Source organism: Mustela erminea, chromosome 4, assembly GCF_009829155.1.
Source record: "Mustela erminea isolate mMusErm1 chromosome 4, mMusErm1.Pri, whole genome shotgun sequence".
NCBI lineage: Eukaryota > Metazoa > Chordata > Mammalia > Carnivora > Mustelidae > Mustela > Mustela erminea.
In genome coordinates, this window is record NC_045617.1 from 9,972,020 (window position 1) to 9,993,576 (window position 21,557).

A 21,557-nucleotide genomic window follows, 5' to 3' on the forward strand; every position below is an offset into this window, starting at 1 on the left:
AGGCTACCTGCTCAGTAGGAAGACTGCTTCTCCCTCTCCCACTCCCCCTGCTTGTGTTCCCTCTCTCACTGTCTCTGTCAAATAAATAAATAAAATCTTTAAAAAATAATAAAATAATAAAATAAAATAACTACAAGAAAATATGTTAAGGGATCCAGTGGAAAATATGGACATGAATGGATGGAGAATTTCAGAAGAATAGAAATTATTGTTTTAATGATATAAAAAGCTATTTTTTAAATGTAGAAATGCTCAAAATTTTTAAAAAAAGATTTCACAGATTTTTTTAAAAAGATTTTATTTATTTATTCATGAGAGACAGAGAGAGAGAGAGAGGCAGAGGGAGAAGCAGGCTTCCCAATGAGGAGGGAGCCCAATGTGGAACTCAATCCCAGGACCCTGCAATCATGCCTAGAGCCAAAAACAGAGGCTTAACCATCTGAGCCACCCAGGTGCCTGACATCATAGATGTTTTAACACAGCAGAAGTAAGAATCACTAAATATAAAGTCAGACCAAGAGGAATTATTGAAATTGAAGCATATGCACACACATACACACATATACACACATAGAGTATTTAAAAAATGGGACAAGAGACAGAGAAAAGAAATAACTGAAGAAATAATGGATGAAGAAGCTCTAAAACTGATGAAAGATATCAACCCACAGACCCCAGAAGTCTTAGCAAACCCTGAGTCATATAAGTAGAAAGAAAACTACACCTGGGCATGTTGTAGTTCAGCTGTTAAAAACAAAAGATAAACAGAAAAATCAACTGGGGAAATATTCACCTATCATGCCACAGGGGAAAATGCTAAAAAAAAAAAAAAAAAAAAAAAAAAAATTAACTTCTCATCAGAAACAAGAGAACAGAAGACAATGGGCCATTATCCTATCCAGTGAAAATATCTTCTATCTTTTAAAAACTGAAGGCAACCATTTTCAGAAAAAGCAAAATCTAAAAGAACTTGTCACCAGCAGACCTGCATCAAGAAATGCTAAAAGTACTTTTGCCAAAGCGAAATGATAGAGATGGAAGAAATAAATAGTACTAGAAATAGTAAATACGTAAATATAAATATAAAATCTCATTTAAAATTGTCTCTATTTTATACATGTATAAATGTATTATTTTAGCTTTTACATATGGGCATATATTTTACTTTAAATTATCTTTGTTTCATATAGATATATGTATTTATGTTTCTCTTACATACTATTGATAGTTTTAAAGCAGTAACATTAATGGGTTTATAGCACACACAGTATATAATATACGACAACAGAGTTATAAAGGGTAGGAGAAGTAAGTAGAATTATAATGTTTTAGTTTTTCTACATTATTTGTGAAATATAGTATCACTATTTGGAGGTAAACTATCACAGGGTAAAGATGCATATTCTGATCTCTTAAATAACTATTAAAAAAATACAAAGAGGGCGCCTGGGTGGCTCAGCGGGTTAAGCCGCTGCCTTCGGCTCAGGTCATGATCTCAGGGTCCTGGGATCGAGTCCCATATCGGGCTCTCTGCTCAGCAGGGAGCCTGCTTCCCTCTCTCTCTCTCTCTCTGCCTGCCTCTCTCTCTGTCAAATAAATAAATAAAATCTTTAAAAAAAAAAATACAAAGAAATAGTTTAAATATTTTTTTAAAAAATAAAATGGTATATTAAAAATATGCAGTTCATCTAAATGAAGGCTAGAAGGAGAAATGGGAAATAATATATATTAGATAAGCACAAAACAAATACCAAGATCACAAACTTATATGTAGTAAAATTTAAATATGGACTGTTGTAGCCACATTAAATTTACTGAAGTTGATAGTATCATAGCTGACTCTTGAACAAAACGCGGTTGGATGCCAGCCCCACTCCACCCCCACTCCATCAGTTGAAAATTGGTGTATAACTTTCAACACCTTCAAAATCTTTAACTACTAATAGCCTACTGACCAGCAGCCTTACAGATAAAATAAATAGTCCAAATACATATTTTGTATGTTACATGTATTACACACTGTATTCCCACAATAAAGTAAGCTAGAAAAAAGAAAATGTTATTAAGAAAACCATAAGGAGGGTGCCGGGGTGGCTCAGTCATTAAGCATTTGTCTTTGGCTCAGGTCATGATCCCAGAGTCCTGGGATCAAGTCCCACATCAGGTTCCCCACTCTGCAGGAAAACTGCTTTTCCCTCTCCCACTCCCCTGTTTGTGTTCCCTGTGTTCCCTCTCTCGCTGTGTCTCTCTCTGTCAAATAAATAAAATCTTGAAAAAAAAAAAAAAGAAAGAAAGAAAGAAAGAGGGGCACCTGGGGCACAGTGGGTTAAGCCTCTGCCTTCGGCTCAGGTCATGATCTCAGGGTCCTGGGATCAAGCCCCACATTGGGTTCTCTGCTCAGTGGGGATCCTGCTTCCCCCTCTCTCTCTGCCTGCTTCTCTGCCTACTTGTGATCTCTGTCTGTCAAATAAAGAAATAAAATCTTAAAAAAAAAAAAAACAAGGAAGAAAACCATAAGGAAGAGCAAATACATTCACAGTACTGTACTATGAAAAAAATCCATACTTAAATGGACCCACACAGCTCACACTTGTATTGTTCAAGGTTTAATGATACGGTGCTTACATAAGAGAATGTCTTCTTCTTAAGAATTAAATGCTGAAAATTTTGGATATAAAAGGACATGGTGTCTGCAGTTTACTCTTTGACGGTCCAGACTGAGGGAGGGAAAGGGACAGAGATGGAGGCTGGGGTTGTTTGTTTTGGGGGTTTTTTTGTTTCTACAAAAGATTCTTTTACTTCTTTATATATATAAGAATGTTTTCTTTATATTTTTTATATAGAAACAAACTACTGTTTGGGAATGCATACATTAAGAAACCTAGAGGGAAGGGGCACCTGGGTGGCTCAGTGGGTTAAGCCTCTGCCTTCGGTTCAGGTCATGATCTCAGGGTTCTGGGATCGAGCCCCGCATCGGGGTCTCTGCTCAGCGGGGAGCCTGTTTCCTCCTCTCTCTCTGCCTGCCTCTCTGCCTACTTGTGATCTCTATCTGTCAAAAAAATAAATAAAATCTTTAAAAAAAAAAAAAGAAGAAGAAGAAACCTAGAGGGAAAAGAGGCAAGACATTAATAATGGCTGAACACAAGTGTTGAAGATCTCAGGGAGGGGCAGGGAGATGGATCAGAGCAGAAACCCAGAGGGTGTGAGTAGACTCAAAGCCCCCATATCCAGGTAGTTCCGGAGTTGAGTGGTAGCTCCACAGGCACTCTTTACAGTAGTTTATTTCCAAACTTGCATGTCTGGTACACAGACTCTTCTGCATGAGTCTAATATTACGTTTGGTTTTTTTTTTTTTTTTACATTTTTTAAAGGGCAGAAATTGAGGAGGTAGATCATCCAGTTTATAAAAATTAGTATGAATTGGGACCAACTTTTATATTTACTAAAGAACTAAACAAAAGCATTAAGATGGTCCCCAGCCTTTACCTGAGCCAATTTTTTTTTTATCAGATCCAAATTCCTGGATATAACTTATTAGAAGTATCTGTTGACTACCAGTGTTTTCCCTTTCCCAACAACCTCAGCTGTGAAGAAATGAACACACTTCATTAAAATACTTAATTTAAATTCTCTTGCTAAGACAGAGCAACTCTGCAATGAATAAATTACATGCAACATTGCTCTGCAAAGGAAAAATCTTCAGGTTATGTAGATATGACCCATTAAATAATTGACCATCATTACCTATTTCAGGCACCCACAGGCATCCTTTCTGTATAACTTGGTATCACTTCCCACTAGCTGAGAGTCAACAGAATCCTTAAGAGTTTTATTTAATAAATTCAAGTATCCAAAGTCAAGAACCCATAAAATGTGAAATTATTCCAGGTACTGGTGGTAGTTGGGTAACATTCTCATATATCACAGAGTACTTCATTTGCTTAAAGCATTTAGTTAAAAAATAAATAAAAAATTGAAAGAAGTCTTAGTTAGCCAAGTGAACAGCTCAACTCTGTCACTGGTTTCTAAGTAACTAAGAAAACCTTTTATTTCCTCTGCTTCAATTAACACACTTGAAAGGGGATGAGACCTGATTCTAAAATCAGAAGAATTACATCTAATAATCAAAGCTTTTAAGGCAAATGTGCTCTAGAAGGCACTATTAATTATAAATTTTATTAATGTTGACAGCTTTCCAAGATGAAAAACTAAAGCACAAGGAAATTATCTTTTCAGAGTGTTTCCATATTGCCATTATTCCATAAACAACAAATATTTGCAGAGAGCCTGCGATGTAACAGATACTGCTTTAGGCACTGGAGCACAACGGTGAGCAAAACTAACGCATTCCCTAAGCGCATGAAATATACATGTGTTGATCTCGCACACAAATGAATGGGTTAGTGCCCTCAAGTCAAGAGGTCAATAATAAGGTTGCTTGGTTAATAGGAAATGTTGAGGGTAACATCCTGATGGTCATCCACTATCATGTACCATTATGCCCTCGGTGTTCTGTGATGCATGGCTTGGCCAGCATCTGGCTAGAAGACAGGACACCTCCCCGAGGTTTTCTCGATGGGGGAAAACTTGATGCAGTTCTGAATAGGACAGTTGAGAAAAGAGAGGGTCCTTCTATGTTATAAGGGTAGCATCTTCTACTAAATAATAAAGGATTTCCAATCTATAAGGGAGAAATTATTATTAGAAATAGCACCTTTGTTTATGGGGGACAGGCCCTTGTTCCATCTTCAAAGCAAACATCACCCCATGACCAATTAGTCATCAAGTATTTCAGGGGGGATCGGCCAAGGAAAGGAGGAGGAGGAGGAGGAAGAAGAAACAAAGGGAAGGAGGGCAGGAGAAAAGGGGAGGGAGAGGAGGAGAAGGAAACAGATTTAAAAAAAAATCAATGTACTTCTAGTGATGAGAAATTTAAGAAAGCATCCACATTCCCAAGGGTTTCCGCCCCAGTCACACCTCTGAACTGTCTGAGACCACAGAACTGGGAGACCATCAAGTTCATGATCAGGGTGGGCTTCCCCACACCTCACAGAAGCTCCTGGCCTCCTGGTTCCTTTCCTTCTTGGATCAGAGACTATGACCAAGATGAGACCAAAGACTTTTTCTTTTCAAAATTTCACACCGAAACAAGAGCAGGCTGTAAGTATGTGTATGACAGAGAAGAAGAGACACAGAAATTGATCAAGCTCACCGATCTTCTCCAATTGTGCTTCTGAGGACGTGAGAACGAGGACATCGCTGTGAGGCTCAGATGAACCAGGCCCTCCGTAACTGCGAGGAGCGGTGACAAGTGTGGACAGCGCTGTGAGCAGCTTCCTTCCATCCCGAATACGGCTAACAAAATGCTAGCACTATCAGTACATATCAGTACATATGCTGAACACAAGGTACCCCAAAATACACAGCCCCGCCCTATTTGCAAACGAGCAGAGTTGCATCGTGTAGCTTCCAGTAGCTTTTTTTCCTGTCTTCATGGTGCTAAGATGGTAGGTCTGAAAATGGAAATGAAATCCAGTCCCGGCTTCTTGGAGGCCTTCTCAGTGCTCCCATTCAGGTCTGGACAAGGGGAGGTCTTGCCAGGACTCCCACTCGGAAGGGGCAAGAGTGAAGCCACGTCTCAGACTCTTACAAAGGTCTTTATTTCAACTGCAAACTACACAGTTCCACATTTTTTTTTTCCAGCCCAACGTGCTATCACTGTTATACAATTAATCCACTTACTCCCTACTTCAAAGGCTCTCAGAAAAGGGAGTCCTGGGGAAGCTACTTCTAAGGTTTGCGCTAATGATATGTGCTATTCATTGAGTATTGACTATGTATGAGACACGGCACTAACTATACTTTTTAATCCAATCTTCGTAACACTTTAAGGTAGTTATTATTAATCCCATTTAACAGACTGGGAAACCGAGGCTTAGAAAAGTCACATTATGTGCCCAGGGTCATACTTCTGGTTAGACTCTTGGGATCTGTCCTTCCAAAGTCCATACCTTTAAGCACCAATCTATGCTTGGAGGGAGGGCAGCACTGGGGGGCAGAAAAGGCACTGGCTTTGCAGTCAGAAGCCCTGCCACTAGTTAGTGTGTGACCCTTGGTTATTTCACTTCTCTATACCTCTGTCACTTCACCTGCCATGGGGGAACAGTCATTCCCGCCCTGCCGTTTGCCCAGGGTCAGAGGCAGTATCAACACCTGTTGCTCTGCTCTAATAAGTAAGTCCCTTTCTCTTGCACGAACTTCCTTGTCCTCTGTTCAAGGTTGAGACTGAGAGGAAGGGCAGGTGAAGAGTTGCAGGAAAAGGAGGTCCGAAGCTAAGCCCTGTGACTTCCTTTCAAATGTTGTACTCGCCCATGGGGAAACATGGACTCTAATATTTGAACACGAACTCTACTAATATTAAAATTATCTAGACATGAAATTAATCCAAGTAGGCAAACACATAGTATGTGCTCAATAAATAAGTAAAGAACAGGCAGAAGGAAAGCGGGCGGTGAGCAGACAAAACTGGCACTTTCTCTTGATCTCTTTTAGGCTGTTGGCATTTCATATCCTATGCATGCTTCTAATTGAACTAACTGCTTCTCTGAGTCTATCAGATTAATTTGGCCGAAGTCATTTAATTTCACTTTGTCATTAGCAATGATAAAGAACTTAAAAGCAACACAGTGACAATATTCTTAGCCAAACCATTATATTCTATAGTTTGAACAGCCCTGTGGTTTTTCCCAACTGAGGCATCAGGCCAGGACTGGCCTATTTTCTTGAAATTTCAAATTGCCTAATTGAAGCAACACTCACGGAGACCAAACACACACACACACACACACACACACACACACACACACACACAGAGCTTATCTAAAAATGAAGCTACCAATGGTAGCTAATAAAATCCCAGCACACGTGTTTATCCCTTCAGCCATTGGTTAGCACAATGCCGATGCAGAGAAGGATCCCTAACAACCCACCAGTGAGGACTTTGGGGAAGTCTTGGAAGAAACATACACAGAGCTTAAGAGGCACAAATGAATTTATGATGCTTTGCACGAAGGAGTATTTGAATAAAGAAAATAGCAGTAAGTACCACTAGAGGGGATCTCCAACCATCCAGTGGGGGTCTGGGTGTGCACAGAAAATGAAACATTCATCATCCCAGATGAAACACACCTGTGGCTGGAGCTCACAAAACTAACCCGTTTTCCCCCACTCTTAAAATGGCTAAAAAGAGAGCAAAAATGCCAATACAGATCAGTTCAAAACTTTTTTAACATTAGGAACATAGTGAAGCCTATCTATCTAGAAGGCCACCTGTCATAGAAGCCACCATTAGAAGCATGGCATCTGTGTTCAATCACATGGCATCCTCACCCCGGGGCCTGAACCTATCATGACTCAGACCCTGGTCTGTAAGGACGAGTGGCTGCCTCTGGAAGGGGACAAGGCGAGCAACACAGGAGGGAAAGAACATTTCTCCTGCCATTGCCAAAGCCGTTTCACACCCTCCCTCTCCCATCCCCAAGGCCCCCAACAGGTTCCACCCTAGTTGCAAATGTGCCCCAAAGTTAAATTTCTGGAAGAGACCTGGGAAATGTACCTAGTCAGAAAGGAAGGGGTTGTGTGTGAGGCCTGGGGGCACTGCATGGCTTACCTCTGAGATCTCTCTCCTCTCCTGCTCTAACTCAATCCTGTTCATCATAGCACAATGTTCAGATGCAAAATGTTTCCCCTCAGAGTCAGAGGGCTTTACAAGAAAGGTATTACACTGTCAAGAGATCATTCATTTCTGACTGACACAGCATTTGGAATACCAAACCCTGGGCGCAAAATAAGAGCCTATTAAGACTTACCAGAGACAAAAGTAAATAAACACAAAGGTTTAATTAACCCTATGCAACAGAAGATGGAGACTGAATGGGTACCATGCCCCATAATAAGCAGGATATGGAACACGCAAAGAACCCCCAATAAATGTATTCTGGGGGTGGGAGAGTGTAGTGGGGGAGTGGCCACAACTTTGATCAGACATAGGATACCAGCAATTACATAAGAAGCTACATTGCAAATGTTGGACCTAATAAAAGCAATTGAAATTGATTCTGCAATGTGGTTAAAGGACTTTATCTAACCTATTAATAAATAAGAAGATCTTTCATTAGTTGGCAGGAGGACAGTTGCTACTGGCCAACTTGATTTTCCTGAAAACGGCGAAGACTTGCATGTGCTTTTCTTCAAATAAAAGCCCCAAAGTCCCAAAGTACTGGTTCCGGAAACAGAAGTTACCACGCAGTGTCATACTTTTCCTGAACAGACTGAGAAAGTTTCCTCTCACCTGTTCCCCCAACACTGGGGGAGGGGGGAGGAGAAAATGTGTATTTTCATCGTTTTTTATTGAAACTTTTTTTAAAAGCAAAGAGTTTGGAAAGCTCACGGTAAATCAGAAATTGTTGATCAAGAGTGACCATTTAAGGAGAACAAAAAATGAAAATATCCTTCCAGGCTACATCGGGTGGCCTACACTTGGAACCCTGAAATAACCAAGATTCTTCACTCTTTAGTTAAGGTACCTATAAGACTTAGTAAATGAGATTAACAAAATGCCCTATGCTGGTGAGGAAGGAAGTCATTGCATTTACCCCTGACTGCCTGAGCAATCAGCTTCATCCTCCCTTCGCACACAAGGCTACATCTGGGCTGGCTTGCTCGTCTCCAAACTCAGCCGAGACAGCACCAAGAATCAGTCACCTGCGAGGTGCCACCCAACCCCTGGGAGCACCGAGGCCGGCACACCTTCCCGGCGTGCCCTCTCCCCTCTCCCCTCCCAGAGCCCGACCCAGGGCTGCCTGATCTCTGGGGACCAAAGAGCAAACGGACCTCCCGAAGAAAGAGAGGGAGAAGTGGGTTTGCATTATATAACAGCGTACAGCAAATAAGGCTTCTAGAAAACGAAAGTAGCGGAAGGAGGGGCAGGGGTCGGGGGAGGCGAGGGGAGCGGGGCGTCGCGGAGCTTCCGCAGCCACTTACTCGAAGGCGAAGAAGAGTCCGCTAGTGACCAGGATGAGGACGAGCGTCAGGTAGAAGACGCCCGTCTGCCGGGCCATCATGATCCTGCCGTTGCAGAAGAACTTGTTTCTTCCCGGGAAAACCTCCCATTTCCTCCGGGCCGCGATTTTCTTCTTCTTGTGGGGCGACTCCATGGGGGAGGAGCTGTGGGTGCTGATCTGACTGTACTCGCAGTCTTTCATGGGCCCGCCGCCGCCGGGAGGCATCCACGAGGGCAGCCGGCGGGGGGCGCACGCCCCCAGAAGCCCCCCGGCCGCGCGGGCCCCGCCGAGCCACGACCGCCGCCGGCCGCCCGGCCGCCCCCCGAGCCGCGGCGCCGCGACCCCTACGCCGGCTCCCGGCTCGGCGACAACTTTGCCGAGGACACCCAGGTTAACCCTTGCGGGAGCCCAGCTGTCATAGCCGGGTCCCCCTCCGGGAGGGACGGTGCTCGCTTGCAGCCCGCGGCGGCGGTCCTCAGTCGCTTCCAGCCCGCGTACCGGGGCTCCGGGGCCCCGCGGGGCGCGAGGGGCCGCCCGGCCGGTCCCCGGCTCGCCGCGCGCCCGCCCCCTCGCACCGCCGCTCGCTCGGCCCCGCCGCCCCCGGCCCGCCGGCCGCGCCTCGGCTCCGGCCCGTCGACCCCCGAGCGCTGCGCCCCGAGGGGACACGAGGCGGCGGCCCCGGCGCCGGCTTCCTCGGGAGCCACTTCGGCGTCGCGGCCAGGTTTATTCCAATCCTTCCTCCCGGCGGCGGATCCTCCCCAGGAGAGAGCGATGGAAACTGGGAGGCCGCTCGCGGCACCGGCAACCCCTCCCAGGGGTGGGTGGGGAAACCGAGCACGTTCTTCTGTCAGGAGCGGGCTCGGCGACAGCCCGGGCGCTGCTCGCTTGGCGACCCCGCGCCGGCGCGGCTGGCAGCCGAGTCCAGACCGCGGGCCCCGCGCGGGGCTGCCGCGGCCGCCCGGGCAGAGGGTCGCGGCGGCGGCTGGTGGGCTGCACGGCCAGCGGATCCCTGGCTCCCTCCTGCCCCATAGGGGCCGGGCGGGGCGCGAGGAGGGCCGCGGGGGCGGGGGCGGGGGGGGGGCGGCGGAGCGCGTCTCGGGGCCGCGGGGCGAGCGCCACAGACACTTGTTTGCAAGGCTCAGCCCCGGCGCGCGCGCGGCGCTCGGAGCGGGTCCGCCTCCTCCCAACCGGGTGGGCGGCGGCCCTCGCCGAGCCAGCCCGGCTCCTCCTCCCGCTCCTCCTTTTCGCCCGCGGAGCCTGCACCGGCCCCGCGGGGTCCCCGCCCCAGGCCCCTCGGGCCGGCCGGGCGCCGTCCCCTCCACTACCCGGGGGAAGGCGCTGGGCTCCCCGCCGGCATCGCTCGCGGACGGCTCGGGTCGGTGCCCGCTGGCCGGGGCGCGCACTCGCCCGCAGACTCGGGCCGCCGCCTCCCGGCTTCTCCTCCGGTTTATTCCCGGCCGCCGCGGCCGCTTCGGCGCGCACGCACACACACACTCACACACACATTCACGCTGCTACACGCAAAGCCCTTCTTGCCGCTCCCGGGGACCTGAGGAACCCGCGCGGAGAGGTGACCCTCCCCGGGCCTGCCCCGGCTCGTCCTCTTCCAACCCCCAGCGGGGCGCGTGGTCGACTTGCGGGGAGCTCTACTGCTGCCCGGGAGTGGGCAGGGGTGCCCGGCGACGGGATGGGGAGAGGGGGTACGGGGCAGGCCTGAGTCTGGGAGGAGGGCTGCGGGCCGGGGTCTCGGGGACCGAACGTTTCCCAGGTTTCCCGCGGGGAGAGCGGAGCGGTCTGGGTCCCCTCCGGTCCCGGATCCCTGCCTCCATCCCGGAGGACAAGCCCGTGGCGGCCAGGCTCTGCGGAGGTTGCTGCCTCCCCAGCCCTTTCTCACTTCTCGGACACGGGCGCTCGCGATTTACTCGCTTTATTGCTCCCTTTTCCCCTGCGAGCGCCCAGGGCAGCAGAGGGACCGACCGATCTCCTCTAGAGCCCGCGACTCCCCTGCCCGCCCCACCCCACCGTCCCGGCCGATCCGCCCGTGCGCTCGCGCGCTCGCTGGCTTTGCGGCGGGGCCGGAGCCCTCGCGTGGTGGGAACAACCAGTGGGCAGCGGAAAGCAAAGGCGGCCGGGCGGGGACGCTCGGTTTTCCGAGCCCCACTTTCCTTTCGCCGCCCACTGGGATGTGTAGTTCTTCCTCTCGCCCACTGGCTCCGAGAGGAAATACGATTTGGGGACCAAAAAACTACAAATCCCTGCATCCCCCGCGACGAAAGCGGGAGAGGCGCGGTGCGGGGCGTTCTGGTGCTCGGAGACTGGAGATGCGAACTAACAAAGGGAATGGTTGGGGGCGGCTGTGGCTTCCCGGGCTGGGTACTTTACACGTTACACACGTTCTTTATCTGATCTTTGCTGCAACGCTGCGAGGCACTACTGTGTGCAGTTTAGAGAACGCTCTACTTGCCAGAGATCTCAGAGTGCCCCTGTGGTGGAGATGAGATTGAACCCAGAGCCCTGAGAATTTCCTTTTTAAAAAGCGCTGCCTCGGTAAGCCTTGTCAAAGGCAGAAAAGAACTGGGTGGGATCAGTTGGAAAGAACTTCCTGCAGTAAGGGAAAAGTGGTAAGGATGGCAATTATAGTGGGACATGAAGTCATAAGGAGTTATGGAAAAAGTGGAATTCACAAGGGTCCATTCCAGAGCAGGTTAGGGGTATGGGTCCTACGATCAGAATCGGGATTCAGTGATTTTAGGTTTTGTATGATCTATGAGCGTATGATAGGAACAATTAAGTACTTTGTGACTGCAGTATTTAAAAATGACAAAGACAACAACTAGCAAAGCTTAGACATTTCAAGTGAAAGGTCTCATATGCTTACCTATTCTTTAGCTCATGGGATCAAGGGGATGTTATTCTTACTCAATGTATAGAACATACCTTTTCTCCCTGTGTCCAATTAGTATACTAGCTCCATCAACTATCTGGCTTTAAAAAGACTTCTATCTTGGTTCTCAGTGAAGTCTTAGTTTTTCTGGTATCACTGTTGTACTTTTAAAAAGTCCTTCTCTGTTAGAGACACTAAAGTATTTGCAAGTGCTTTAAAATACTCCAGCCCATCCATCTCCAAAACCATGACCATATTGATGAAACAATACTGGCAACCTATGGAAAATTGTTACATTGGGTGGTACATGTGAATTAGTAATGTATTGTTGCAAATTATCACAAATTAAGAAACTCAATAACAGTTTAATATCTCACACTTTTTATGGATCAGGTGTCCAGGGACGCAGGGTCCTCTGCTTCGGGTCTTAACCTACCATCAAGGTGTTGACAAGGCTGTGTTTTATCTGGGGGCTCAGCTAGGAAAGTGTCAGCTTCCTCACTCAGGGCCTGGCAGATTTCATTTCCTTGCAGCTGTAGGATGGAAGACCCTGGCTTTTTCTGGCTGTCCACTGGAGACTGCTGTCAGCTCCTGGAGGGCGCCTGGAGTTCATTGTCATGTGCCCTTTCCTAACATGGCCACTGACTTCATCAAGCCAGCATGGAGAGTCCCCAGAGTAAGTTTGTTAGCAAGATGGAATCTTATACAACATAAGTAATCACACAAGGGCGATATCAAATTGACATACTCTGTTGGTTAGAAGCAGGTTTTTTGTTTGAGAAACAAGATGGAGACACGTAGAAAGTCGATAATGAATTTCTTCCTGATGCGATAAAAATAACTATCTTTTCGGAAGTATCTTCTTTATTAGGTAGAATCCTGGTTCTTGAGACATTTAGCTCACTAGATCCAGAGGACAATCCAAGGAGGCAAGGATTCTTATCAGTATTTCACAGGGGCGTAAACAAGCTCAGAGAAGTGGGGTGATGTGCCCAGGGGCTCATAGCTAGTAAGTAACCAAGTCAGGATTCTCCAGCCAGGCACATGTGTGGGGTTCCAACCCTTTCTACTCCAGCGCACTGCACAATGAAAAGAGTATACTGTGTCTGACTAGCTGCCTGCTGAGTAGACTTTGCTCAAAGTGCGGCTGGGGGCTGTGGCCATTTGGATATGCAGAACCAAGGGGGCAAGGAACTCGGGACAGTGGGAATGGTGGGGGAAACACATGGCGATTCTAGTTGGACTAGAACTGACAAGATTCGAGAGCAAGTAGTTTACTTAGGAAAGGATTCCAGAAAACACCGGTGACAGTGAAGTGAAATAGAGGGGAAGAAGCTTCTAGAGCATGCATTATGAAGCAAGTTACCAGCACAGGGGACTGAGGCTCAGACCCTCCAGGGGGCACTGGGGAGTGGTGCAGAATCCACCTCACAGCTCCCCACTGCAGGGGGTGGGGCACGGGGGGTTTGTGAGGAAGCTGACCTTTGCCCACCAACCTAGCAGCTGCTAGTTGAGAACTGGGAGCCTTACTCTACCTTCTTAACACCTGATCAACCCTTCTGAAGCTGATGAGTCAGCACTGCCATGGGCACTCAGAACACCAAGCTGGGCCTCCCTGGATTGTTGGGGATATCTTTGATTCCAGTGGGCCTTTCCCTGTTTCCACCTGACTCAGTGGGCCCACCGACAACAAGGTTCTGTTATTAACAAGATTAGAGCTTTGGTCCTTTCATCCGAGCAGCTCAAAGCATTCCGCAGACCCACCTTGGTCATTCTCAGAATTTACCTCCAGGTAGCGGAAAGGAAGAATGGTCTTAAGTATGGTTTAAGGGGAGAACATTCAGATCCAGGACATTATATATCTTATATACCTTTTGAGGTCAGGATGAAGTGCTTCCAGGGCGGTCCAGGATGAAATGCTTCCTATGGAGGTCAAAGGGACAAGGTCCTCTAAGGAGAACTTTGAAGTCATCCCGAAAGGGCTTTCTTCCGAGAACTCTAGGATGGCAGGAAGTAACTGCTGAAACTCCTGTATTAAACAGAATTCTCCAGAAAATCAGACACCCTAATCCCTTCCAACCCAGAGGGTTGGCTCGCAATTTTTACATGTGCTCAGCACCTCTGGGAACATCAAGGGTCAAAACACATAAGATGTTTAAAGTAATAAACTTAGGGCTATAGGAAAAAAGTGGATGATGCAGAAAAAACATAATCCAGAATTTTCTTATAATAGGCAAAAACAGAGGGAGACAACCATAAAAGACTCTTCATCTCAGGAAACAAACTGAGGGCTGCTGGAGGGGAGGGAGGTGGCAGGGTGATGGACACTGGGACGGTATGTGCTATGGTGAGAGCTGTGAATTGTGTAAGACTGATGAATCACAGACCTGTACCCCTGAAATGAATAATACATTATATGTTAATAAAAAAATATATTCTTGTAATTGCCTGCAAGTGAGCCTTTCTTGCCTTTTAACACTAAAAAAATTTTTTTTCCGGTATTTTCATAAAAATAATGCATGTGCATTGAAAAAGTTTTATTTTATTTTATTACAAAATTTTATTACAAAAAAGAAAAAATTTTATTTTTTTTTTTTACAAAAAAGAAAAAATATATTGGACACAAATACACAAAATGTAAAAGTTGTTCAAATTCCCATCACCTTAAGATAGTCTTTTAACATTTTGTTAGCCATCCTTATATAAGTCATTTTACACACGTACATCCGTATCATTTAACAAAAATGGAATCATATCCTGCATGCTATTTGCGTCCTGTATGCTTTTTTTTTTTGTGCAAAGAAAAAATATATTGGACACAAATACACAAAATGTAAAAGTTGTTCAAATTCCCATCACCTTAAGATAGTCTTTTAACATTTTGTTAGCCATCCTTATATAAGTCATTTTACACACGTACATCCGTATCATTTAACAAAAATGGAATCGTATCCTGCATGCTATTTGCATCCTGTATGCTTTTTTTTTTAATTGTGGTGTTTTTTTTTCCTTTCATTGCCAACCCCCACTCTTCCTTAAGTAACCACTGTTTACATTATCTATCCTTCTCCAGACTCATATCGCTATAGGCAAAGACACAGATACAGTCTGCATTCCACTTTCATCTATTGTCCTGATAATGTTCTTTACAGTTAATTTTTCCCCGCCCAGGCTCATACATGGTGCTTTGCATGAGGTCTCTAAGAGTCTTCTTCCGCTTGGGATAGCCACATTACTTTCTGCCTTTTGTTTATTGATATTGACATTTCAGAAGAGTATAGGCCATTTATTTTTGTACAGTGTCATTCAGTTTGGGTTTGTCTGGTGTTTCTTCACAATAAAATCCAGCTGAGGACCCTCACCCGCACTCGGCTTATACACACAGGCAACATAGCTGAACCTGCCTCCTTCAGGCCCGAATTTGTTTGTTTGTTTGTTTGTTTTAAAGTAGGATCCATGCCCAACGTGGGGCTTGAACTCACCACCCTGAGATCAAGAGTCCTATGCTCTACCAGTTGAGCAGCCAGGCCCCGCTCCTCGCACCCTTTTAAGAAGCACGTGGTGCTTTTAAGCACCCTTTTAAGAAGCACAGGTACTGGATAGAGCCGGAATGTGCCGCAAGCCCAGGCCAAAACTGACCCCCAAAATATAGACACTTGTTAGCCGAGAAGCCGAAGCGTAGGCAGGCAGTTTTAAAGCAGCAAGAGTTATGAAGAGGGACAAAGTCTCCCAAACTCCTTTGCTAATTACTCATAAAACATGCAACAGAATAGGGGCGCCTGGGTAGCTCAGGTGGCTAAGCATCTGCTTCGGCTGGGGTCATGATCCCGGAGTCCTGGGATCGAGCCCCACGTTGGGCTCCCCGCTCAGCGGGAAGCCTACTTCTCCCTCTCCTCGGCCGCTCCCCCTGCTTATGCGCTCTCGCTCGCTCTCTCTCTCTCTCTCTCCTCTCCCTCTCTCTGTGTCAAATAAATTAAAACTTTAAAAAAACCATGCAACAGAACAGTGAGCATGATGGCGAAAGGAGAAGTTTCCTACTGGCCATGAGAAACAGGAGTTCTCAGTTCTCCGGCTCGCACGGCGACCACCACCTGCCAGAGCACAGGGGAGAGAGAAGCTCCGAGCTCTGCAAGCGGTTCCAGCGCGAGGCCAGCCCGGGTGTGCAGAGCACCTGCACCTGCCGCCGCAGCCCGTCTGCCGCTCGGGGGAGGACGAGAGTGTGACAGACACTTCTCTCAACAGAACGTGCTGCTTAGTCAGAAGGAGTTCCAGAAGAATCCAAAGCGGATTTCAGAAATTTTTTGTCTCCTCCGTAAGGAAGGGGTTTTGAGGAATGTCTAAGGCTATTTCTGAATGAAAGCTAGCCAGTGCAACAGCTTGCGGGCCGTGTATTTATTCTCTGAATACATGGAAACCGAGTTCGGGAACAAACTTTTCTTGGCATCCTCTGCATTTCTGGGAAATAAAAATCTCATTGGAATGAAAAACTGAAACCTACCTACCTCGAAGGTTGGTTGCGAGGTCAAAAAATACATACAAAAGTGCCCTGTAAGTAGTAAATGCATGTGCAAGTATTAACTGTATTTTTAGTATTTTCCCCTTTTCTCCGAGTTTGCTGTTTATATTGTTTTCTTGCTTTCTTTCCTTTTTTTTTTTTTTTTTTTTTGGTATTGTTTTCTTTCAAAAGGCAATTGAGACCTGTATAAAGCATCTACTTCTACTCGTTTGGTTTTCTCTGGTCAGTAGCTTAACTCCTAATTGAAAAGGGGAAAAAAAAATGTCTTTGTCCTCCCCAAAACACCTGCATAACAATACATTTGTAAATTCTGAAACTTATTCCCGTTTGGGCTGTAAAAATATCAGAGATATTCTTAGATATAGGTAATTCAATGAGATAAAGAGTGCAAATCTATTTCCAGAAATTTTCATTTTTGTAACTTTCTATGTTCCTGTAATAATATTTCACCTTAAGAGGCATTTTAATTTGTTCTAGTACAGACTTATTTTAGGTTTAAAATCATTTCACAATATAACGTAGTAAGTTATGCTTTACCCCTCTTACATCTTTTCTGGAATGACATAGATATAAGTTATTGGTTTTTTGTTTTTGTTTTTTTAATCTACTTGAGAGAGAGAGTGAGCAAGAGGGTGAGAGCAGGAGCAGGGGGAGAGGCAGAGGGGGAAGCAGGCTCCCTGCTAAGCAGGTCTCCATCATAGGACTCCATCATAGGACCCTGGGCAGGTCTCCATCATATGCAGGTCTCTATCATAGGACCCTGGGATCATGACCTGAGCTGAAGGGAGACACTTAACCTACTGAGCCACCCAGGCACCCCTAAATTATTGTCGTTGTTTTTTTAAATAGGCAGCATTATTTCAGCTTTCTATTAGCCTATTTAGATATGTTGAAAAAATCAGATTACACATTTCAGTAGAAGTATCAGTGAAATTACCTTGTGCCCTTCTCAAATCAGGTCAAATGATGTTGGTTTATCCAATACTGGTGATGTTCATTCTGATCATTAGGATAAGATAGTTCCACCAGATTTTTCCCATTTAAAGTTATTATTTTGGGGATATGTGGGTGGCTCAGCTGGTTAAGCCTCTGCCTTCCGCTCAGGTCATGATCCCTCGGTCCTGAGATCGAGTCCTACGTCAGGCTCCTTGTTCAGCTGGGAGCCTACTTCTCTCCCTGCCTGCTGCTCCCCCTACTTGTGCTCTATCTCTCTAGCAAATAAATAAATAAAATCTTTTTTAAAAAATAAAGTTATTTTTCCTTCCTAATTAATAATTATAAAGAATGTAAATATCTTATTCTTCATCAAACTCTCACACTAATTAAAATTAGTAAACCACTTGATGATTTCCTAATTTTATTCTTCTTCCTACCTTCCTTCTTTCCCTCTCTCTCTTCCTCTCCTTCTCCCTCCCCAACTCTCCCCCCTCTCTCCCTATTTCTCCCTCTCCCCACCTCTCCCCCCTTTCTTGGATTTTCGCAGTAAGGAAGAATTTCCCCTTCCTCCCCATTTCTGTATCTGTTCACTCATCTATTTCTATCAGAATGGCCTCATAGATATTTATATTGTTCAATAGGTTATTATCAATAGTTATTTTAATATTCGGATTGTTCCAGATTTGGCTGCTTCAGGCTAAGTCCTGAATAATGTGATGTGAACTGATCATTCCTGGCTCCCCCACTAACTGACTCCATCACCTATGAGGGCTCATCTTGTCCTTCCCCTGTCTTGGTCCTGCCAGTCACTTCTCCAAGGGGTCCTCGTTCGTTTTAGCGGAAGATATATATGTGCTTGCATACCTCTATCTCTTGCCATCTCCATAAAAACATAGGCAGGTATAGACATGTACATTTATTTTTCTCAATGTTAAAATCCATGTTTTTAAACTGATACATGCAATTCTATTTAAGAACTATAGGCTATATTGCATGTTCTTCTACTTTCCATACTTGAAGACCAGCACCATTATCCTCAACATATTTGTTCATTTCCTCAAGCCTAGAATCCAAAAAAGATTTCAGAACTGCTAGCCCACACCACCAAGAAAAGCAAACCAACAATCTAGATTAAGTAATTATTTACAGCTCTTTCTTTTTTATTTTAGATAAAATAAATAAGTAAACAAATAAATAAAGATGGGACATCTTTGCATTGTTTTTAACCTTAGGAGAAAGCATCAAATATTTCATTGAGAGGTTTCCTTCTATTTCTGGTTTGATGAGTTTATACATACAGAGACGTTGAATTTTGTAAGATGTTCTTTCTATACCTATTGAGATAGTTTTCTCCTTGATTCTGTTAATATGATGATAATCCCATCGACTGATAACTGCTTAAAATATATATATACACATTTCTGAGACAATCCTCACTTGTTTAAAATGTATTATCCTTTTCCTATATTGCTAGATTTGAATTAACAATATTTTGTGGAAAATAAATTGCATCTAGGTTATGAGGGTTAATTGTTTAGTGATTTTCATTTGTTTGTTTATTCTGTTATGTCTTTGTCATGTTTTGTTTCAGGATTCTTCTCCTGGCCTCATCAAACAAGACGCAATTATTCACTCATCTATATTTTTTTTCCAAAAGGATTTTATAAGGCTGCTATTATTTCTGTGTTCAATGTTTGATAGTGGGGCACCTGGGTGACTCGGGCAGTTAAGCATCTGACTCTTGATTTCAGCTCAGGTCATGATCTCAGGGTCATGTGATCGAACCCTGTGTTGGGCTCTGCACTGAGTATGGAGTCTGCTGGAGATGCTCCCTCTCCCTCTGCCCCTCCTCCTGCCCCCCCCCCGCTCTCTCTCACTTTCTCTCTCGAAAAAATAAAAAGAAGAAAGAAATAAACAAAATCTCTTTTAAAAACACAAAAATAGGGACGCCTGGGTGGCTCAGTTGGTTAAGCAGCTGCCTTCGGCTCAGGTCATGATCCCAGCGTCCTGGGATCAAGTCCCACATCCGGCTCCTTGCTCGGCAGGGAGTCTGCTTCTCCCTCTGCCTCTGCCTGCCATTCTGTCTGCCTGTGTTCACTCTCTCTCTCTCTCTCTCTCTCTCTGACAAAAAACAAACAAACAAACAAACAAAAAAACACAAAAATAAATGTTTGACAGAACTCATCAGCCAATTTTTTTGGTCCTGGAATTCTATTTGAGGGAAAGGTTATGACAGCAAATTCAACATCTTCAAAAGATATAAAATGACTCTAGTTTCTATTTTATCTTGTTTCCATTTGGACAAATTATGCTTTTCAAGGAATTTTTCTCTTTCATTTAAGTTATTGGATATCATGGCATAGGATTGTTCATGATATTCTCCTGTTATCCATTTAATGTCTGTAAGATCATTTATTGTAAATATTGACAATTTTCTCAATCAGCTTTGCTAAGTGTTTACCAGTTTATTAATTTTTTTCAGAAAAATGAATTTTTGCCTTGTTAATTTAAGCTAGTGTTATTTTCCTATTTCATTTGTATCTGCTCTTATCTTTATAATTATCTTCCATTTGTTTACTTTAGGTTTCTAGATTTGTTTCTAGATTCTTTTTTTTTTTTTAAGATTTTATGTATTTATTTGAAACAGAGAGAGAGATCACAAGTAGGAAGAGAGGCAGGCAGAAAGAGGGGGAAATGGGCTCCCCGCTGAGCAGAGAGCCTGATGCGGGGCTCTATCCCAGGATCCTGAGATCATGACCTGAGCTGAAGGCAGAGGCTTTAACCCACTGAGCCACACAGGCACCCCTGTTTCTAGATTCTTAAGTCAGAATCTTAATTTTACATCTTTTTTCTTTTCTAATATAAATATTTAAAACTCTGGGATCCCCCCTAAAAACCACCTTAACTGCATCCCACAAATTTTAATCTGTTATATTTTCATTATCAGAGCTCTAAGTGTTTTCTAATTTTCCTGGTGATTTTTTTTTTTTTTTTGTCTATCCATGTTTTATTAAGAAGTGAGTTGTTCAATTTCTACATATCTTATTGTTATTGATTCCTAATATTTTTGAAAAGATTTTCTTATTTATTTATTTGAGAGAGAGAGAGTGTGTCAGAGTGGAGAGGTCAGAGGGAGAAGCAGACTCCCCACTGAGCAGGGAGCCTGATGCAGGACTCAATCCTGGGACTCCAGGATCATGACCCGCTTAACCAACTGAGCCACCCAGGCACCTGATTCCTGATATTTTTTTGTGGTCAGAGAACATATTCTGTAAGATTTGGGTTTTTTAAAATTTATTACAACTGGTTTTATTTTCCAGCATATGGTCAGTATGTCATGATCCCAGGTACACTGAGAAAGAATGTCCTTGAAGTGTCCTTGAAGTGTCAATTATGTTAAGGTAGTTGATAATTTTGTCAGGTCTTTTACATCCTTAGGAATTTTTACTCTAGTTGTTCTCTCATTTATTGAGGGAGAGGTGTTAAAATCTCCAACTATGATTGTGGATTTGTGGATTTTCCCTTTATTTCTTGGTTTTTGCTTCATGTTATTGGAAGCCTTGTTATTAGAAGCATAAATATGTATGATTATTTAATTGTTTTGTATTCTCAATGAATTCACCACTTTATTGTCACATATAATTCTTTTCTCTAGTTATATTCCTGTTGAAGTCAATATTGTCTAGTGTTAATTTATCTGGCACACCTTTCTGATGTGTACTGTTTTTATGGTAAATCTTTTTCCCATTATTTAGCTTTCAACCCCTTGGATACTTTATGAAAGCCTAATTTTTTAAAATAGCATGTGGTTAGGTTTTGCTTTGTTATCTAGCCTGGCAATTCCTGTTTTTAGTGGGAGTGTTTAGTACATTTACATTTAATATAATTATTGATATGATTGGGTTTGGGTCTACCATTTTACTTGTTTTATATTTGTCTGAGCTGATCTTTTGCTTCTTTGCTACTCTCTTCCTGCCTCTTTTTGGTTTTGTCAAAAAAGAACCTTTATAACATTCCGTTTTAGTTCCTCTATAGGCTTTTCAGATATACCTCTTTGTCTTATTTATTAGTGCTTTCTCTGGGGATTAAAATACATATACTCATCACAGTCTTTAGAGTTAGTATAATGTACATTTTAAAATCTTGAAGTAGTATAATG

At 44.2% G+C, this 21,557-nt stretch overlaps 2 protein-coding genes across 7 annotated transcripts in view; one reads left to right on the top strand and one right to left on the bottom strand.

The window, feature by feature from the left end:
* ZDHHC14 (zinc finger DHHC-type palmitoyltransferase 14) overlaps window positions 1-9,388 on the bottom strand; it is a 276,426-nt gene extending 267,038 nt beyond the window's left edge. For 5 of the 6 annotated variants that reach the window (XM_032338627.1, XM_032338628.1, XM_032338622.1 and 2 more), the window contains exon 1: window positions 9,043-9,388. In XM_032338627.1, the coding sequence (XP_032194518.1) occupies window positions 9,043-9,287 (245 nt within the window). In that variant the 5' untranslated portion in view covers window positions 9,288-9,388. The remainder of the gene's footprint in view (window positions 1-9,042) is intronic. The other variant, XM_032338623.1, reaches the window with a different exon arrangement.
* Window positions 9,389-10,639: 1,251 nt separating this feature from the next.
* LOC116587920 lies at window positions 10,640-18,697 on the top strand (the record flags this gene model as incomplete). The annotated part of the gene is given in 3 exon segments (XM_032338404.1): window positions 10,640-11,423; window positions 11,426-12,622; window positions 18,461-18,697. Coding segments are annotated over 2 exon segments (939 nt in total), but the record flags the coding sequence as incomplete, so codon positions are not given.
* Window positions 18,698-21,557: the final 2,860 nt, after the last annotated feature.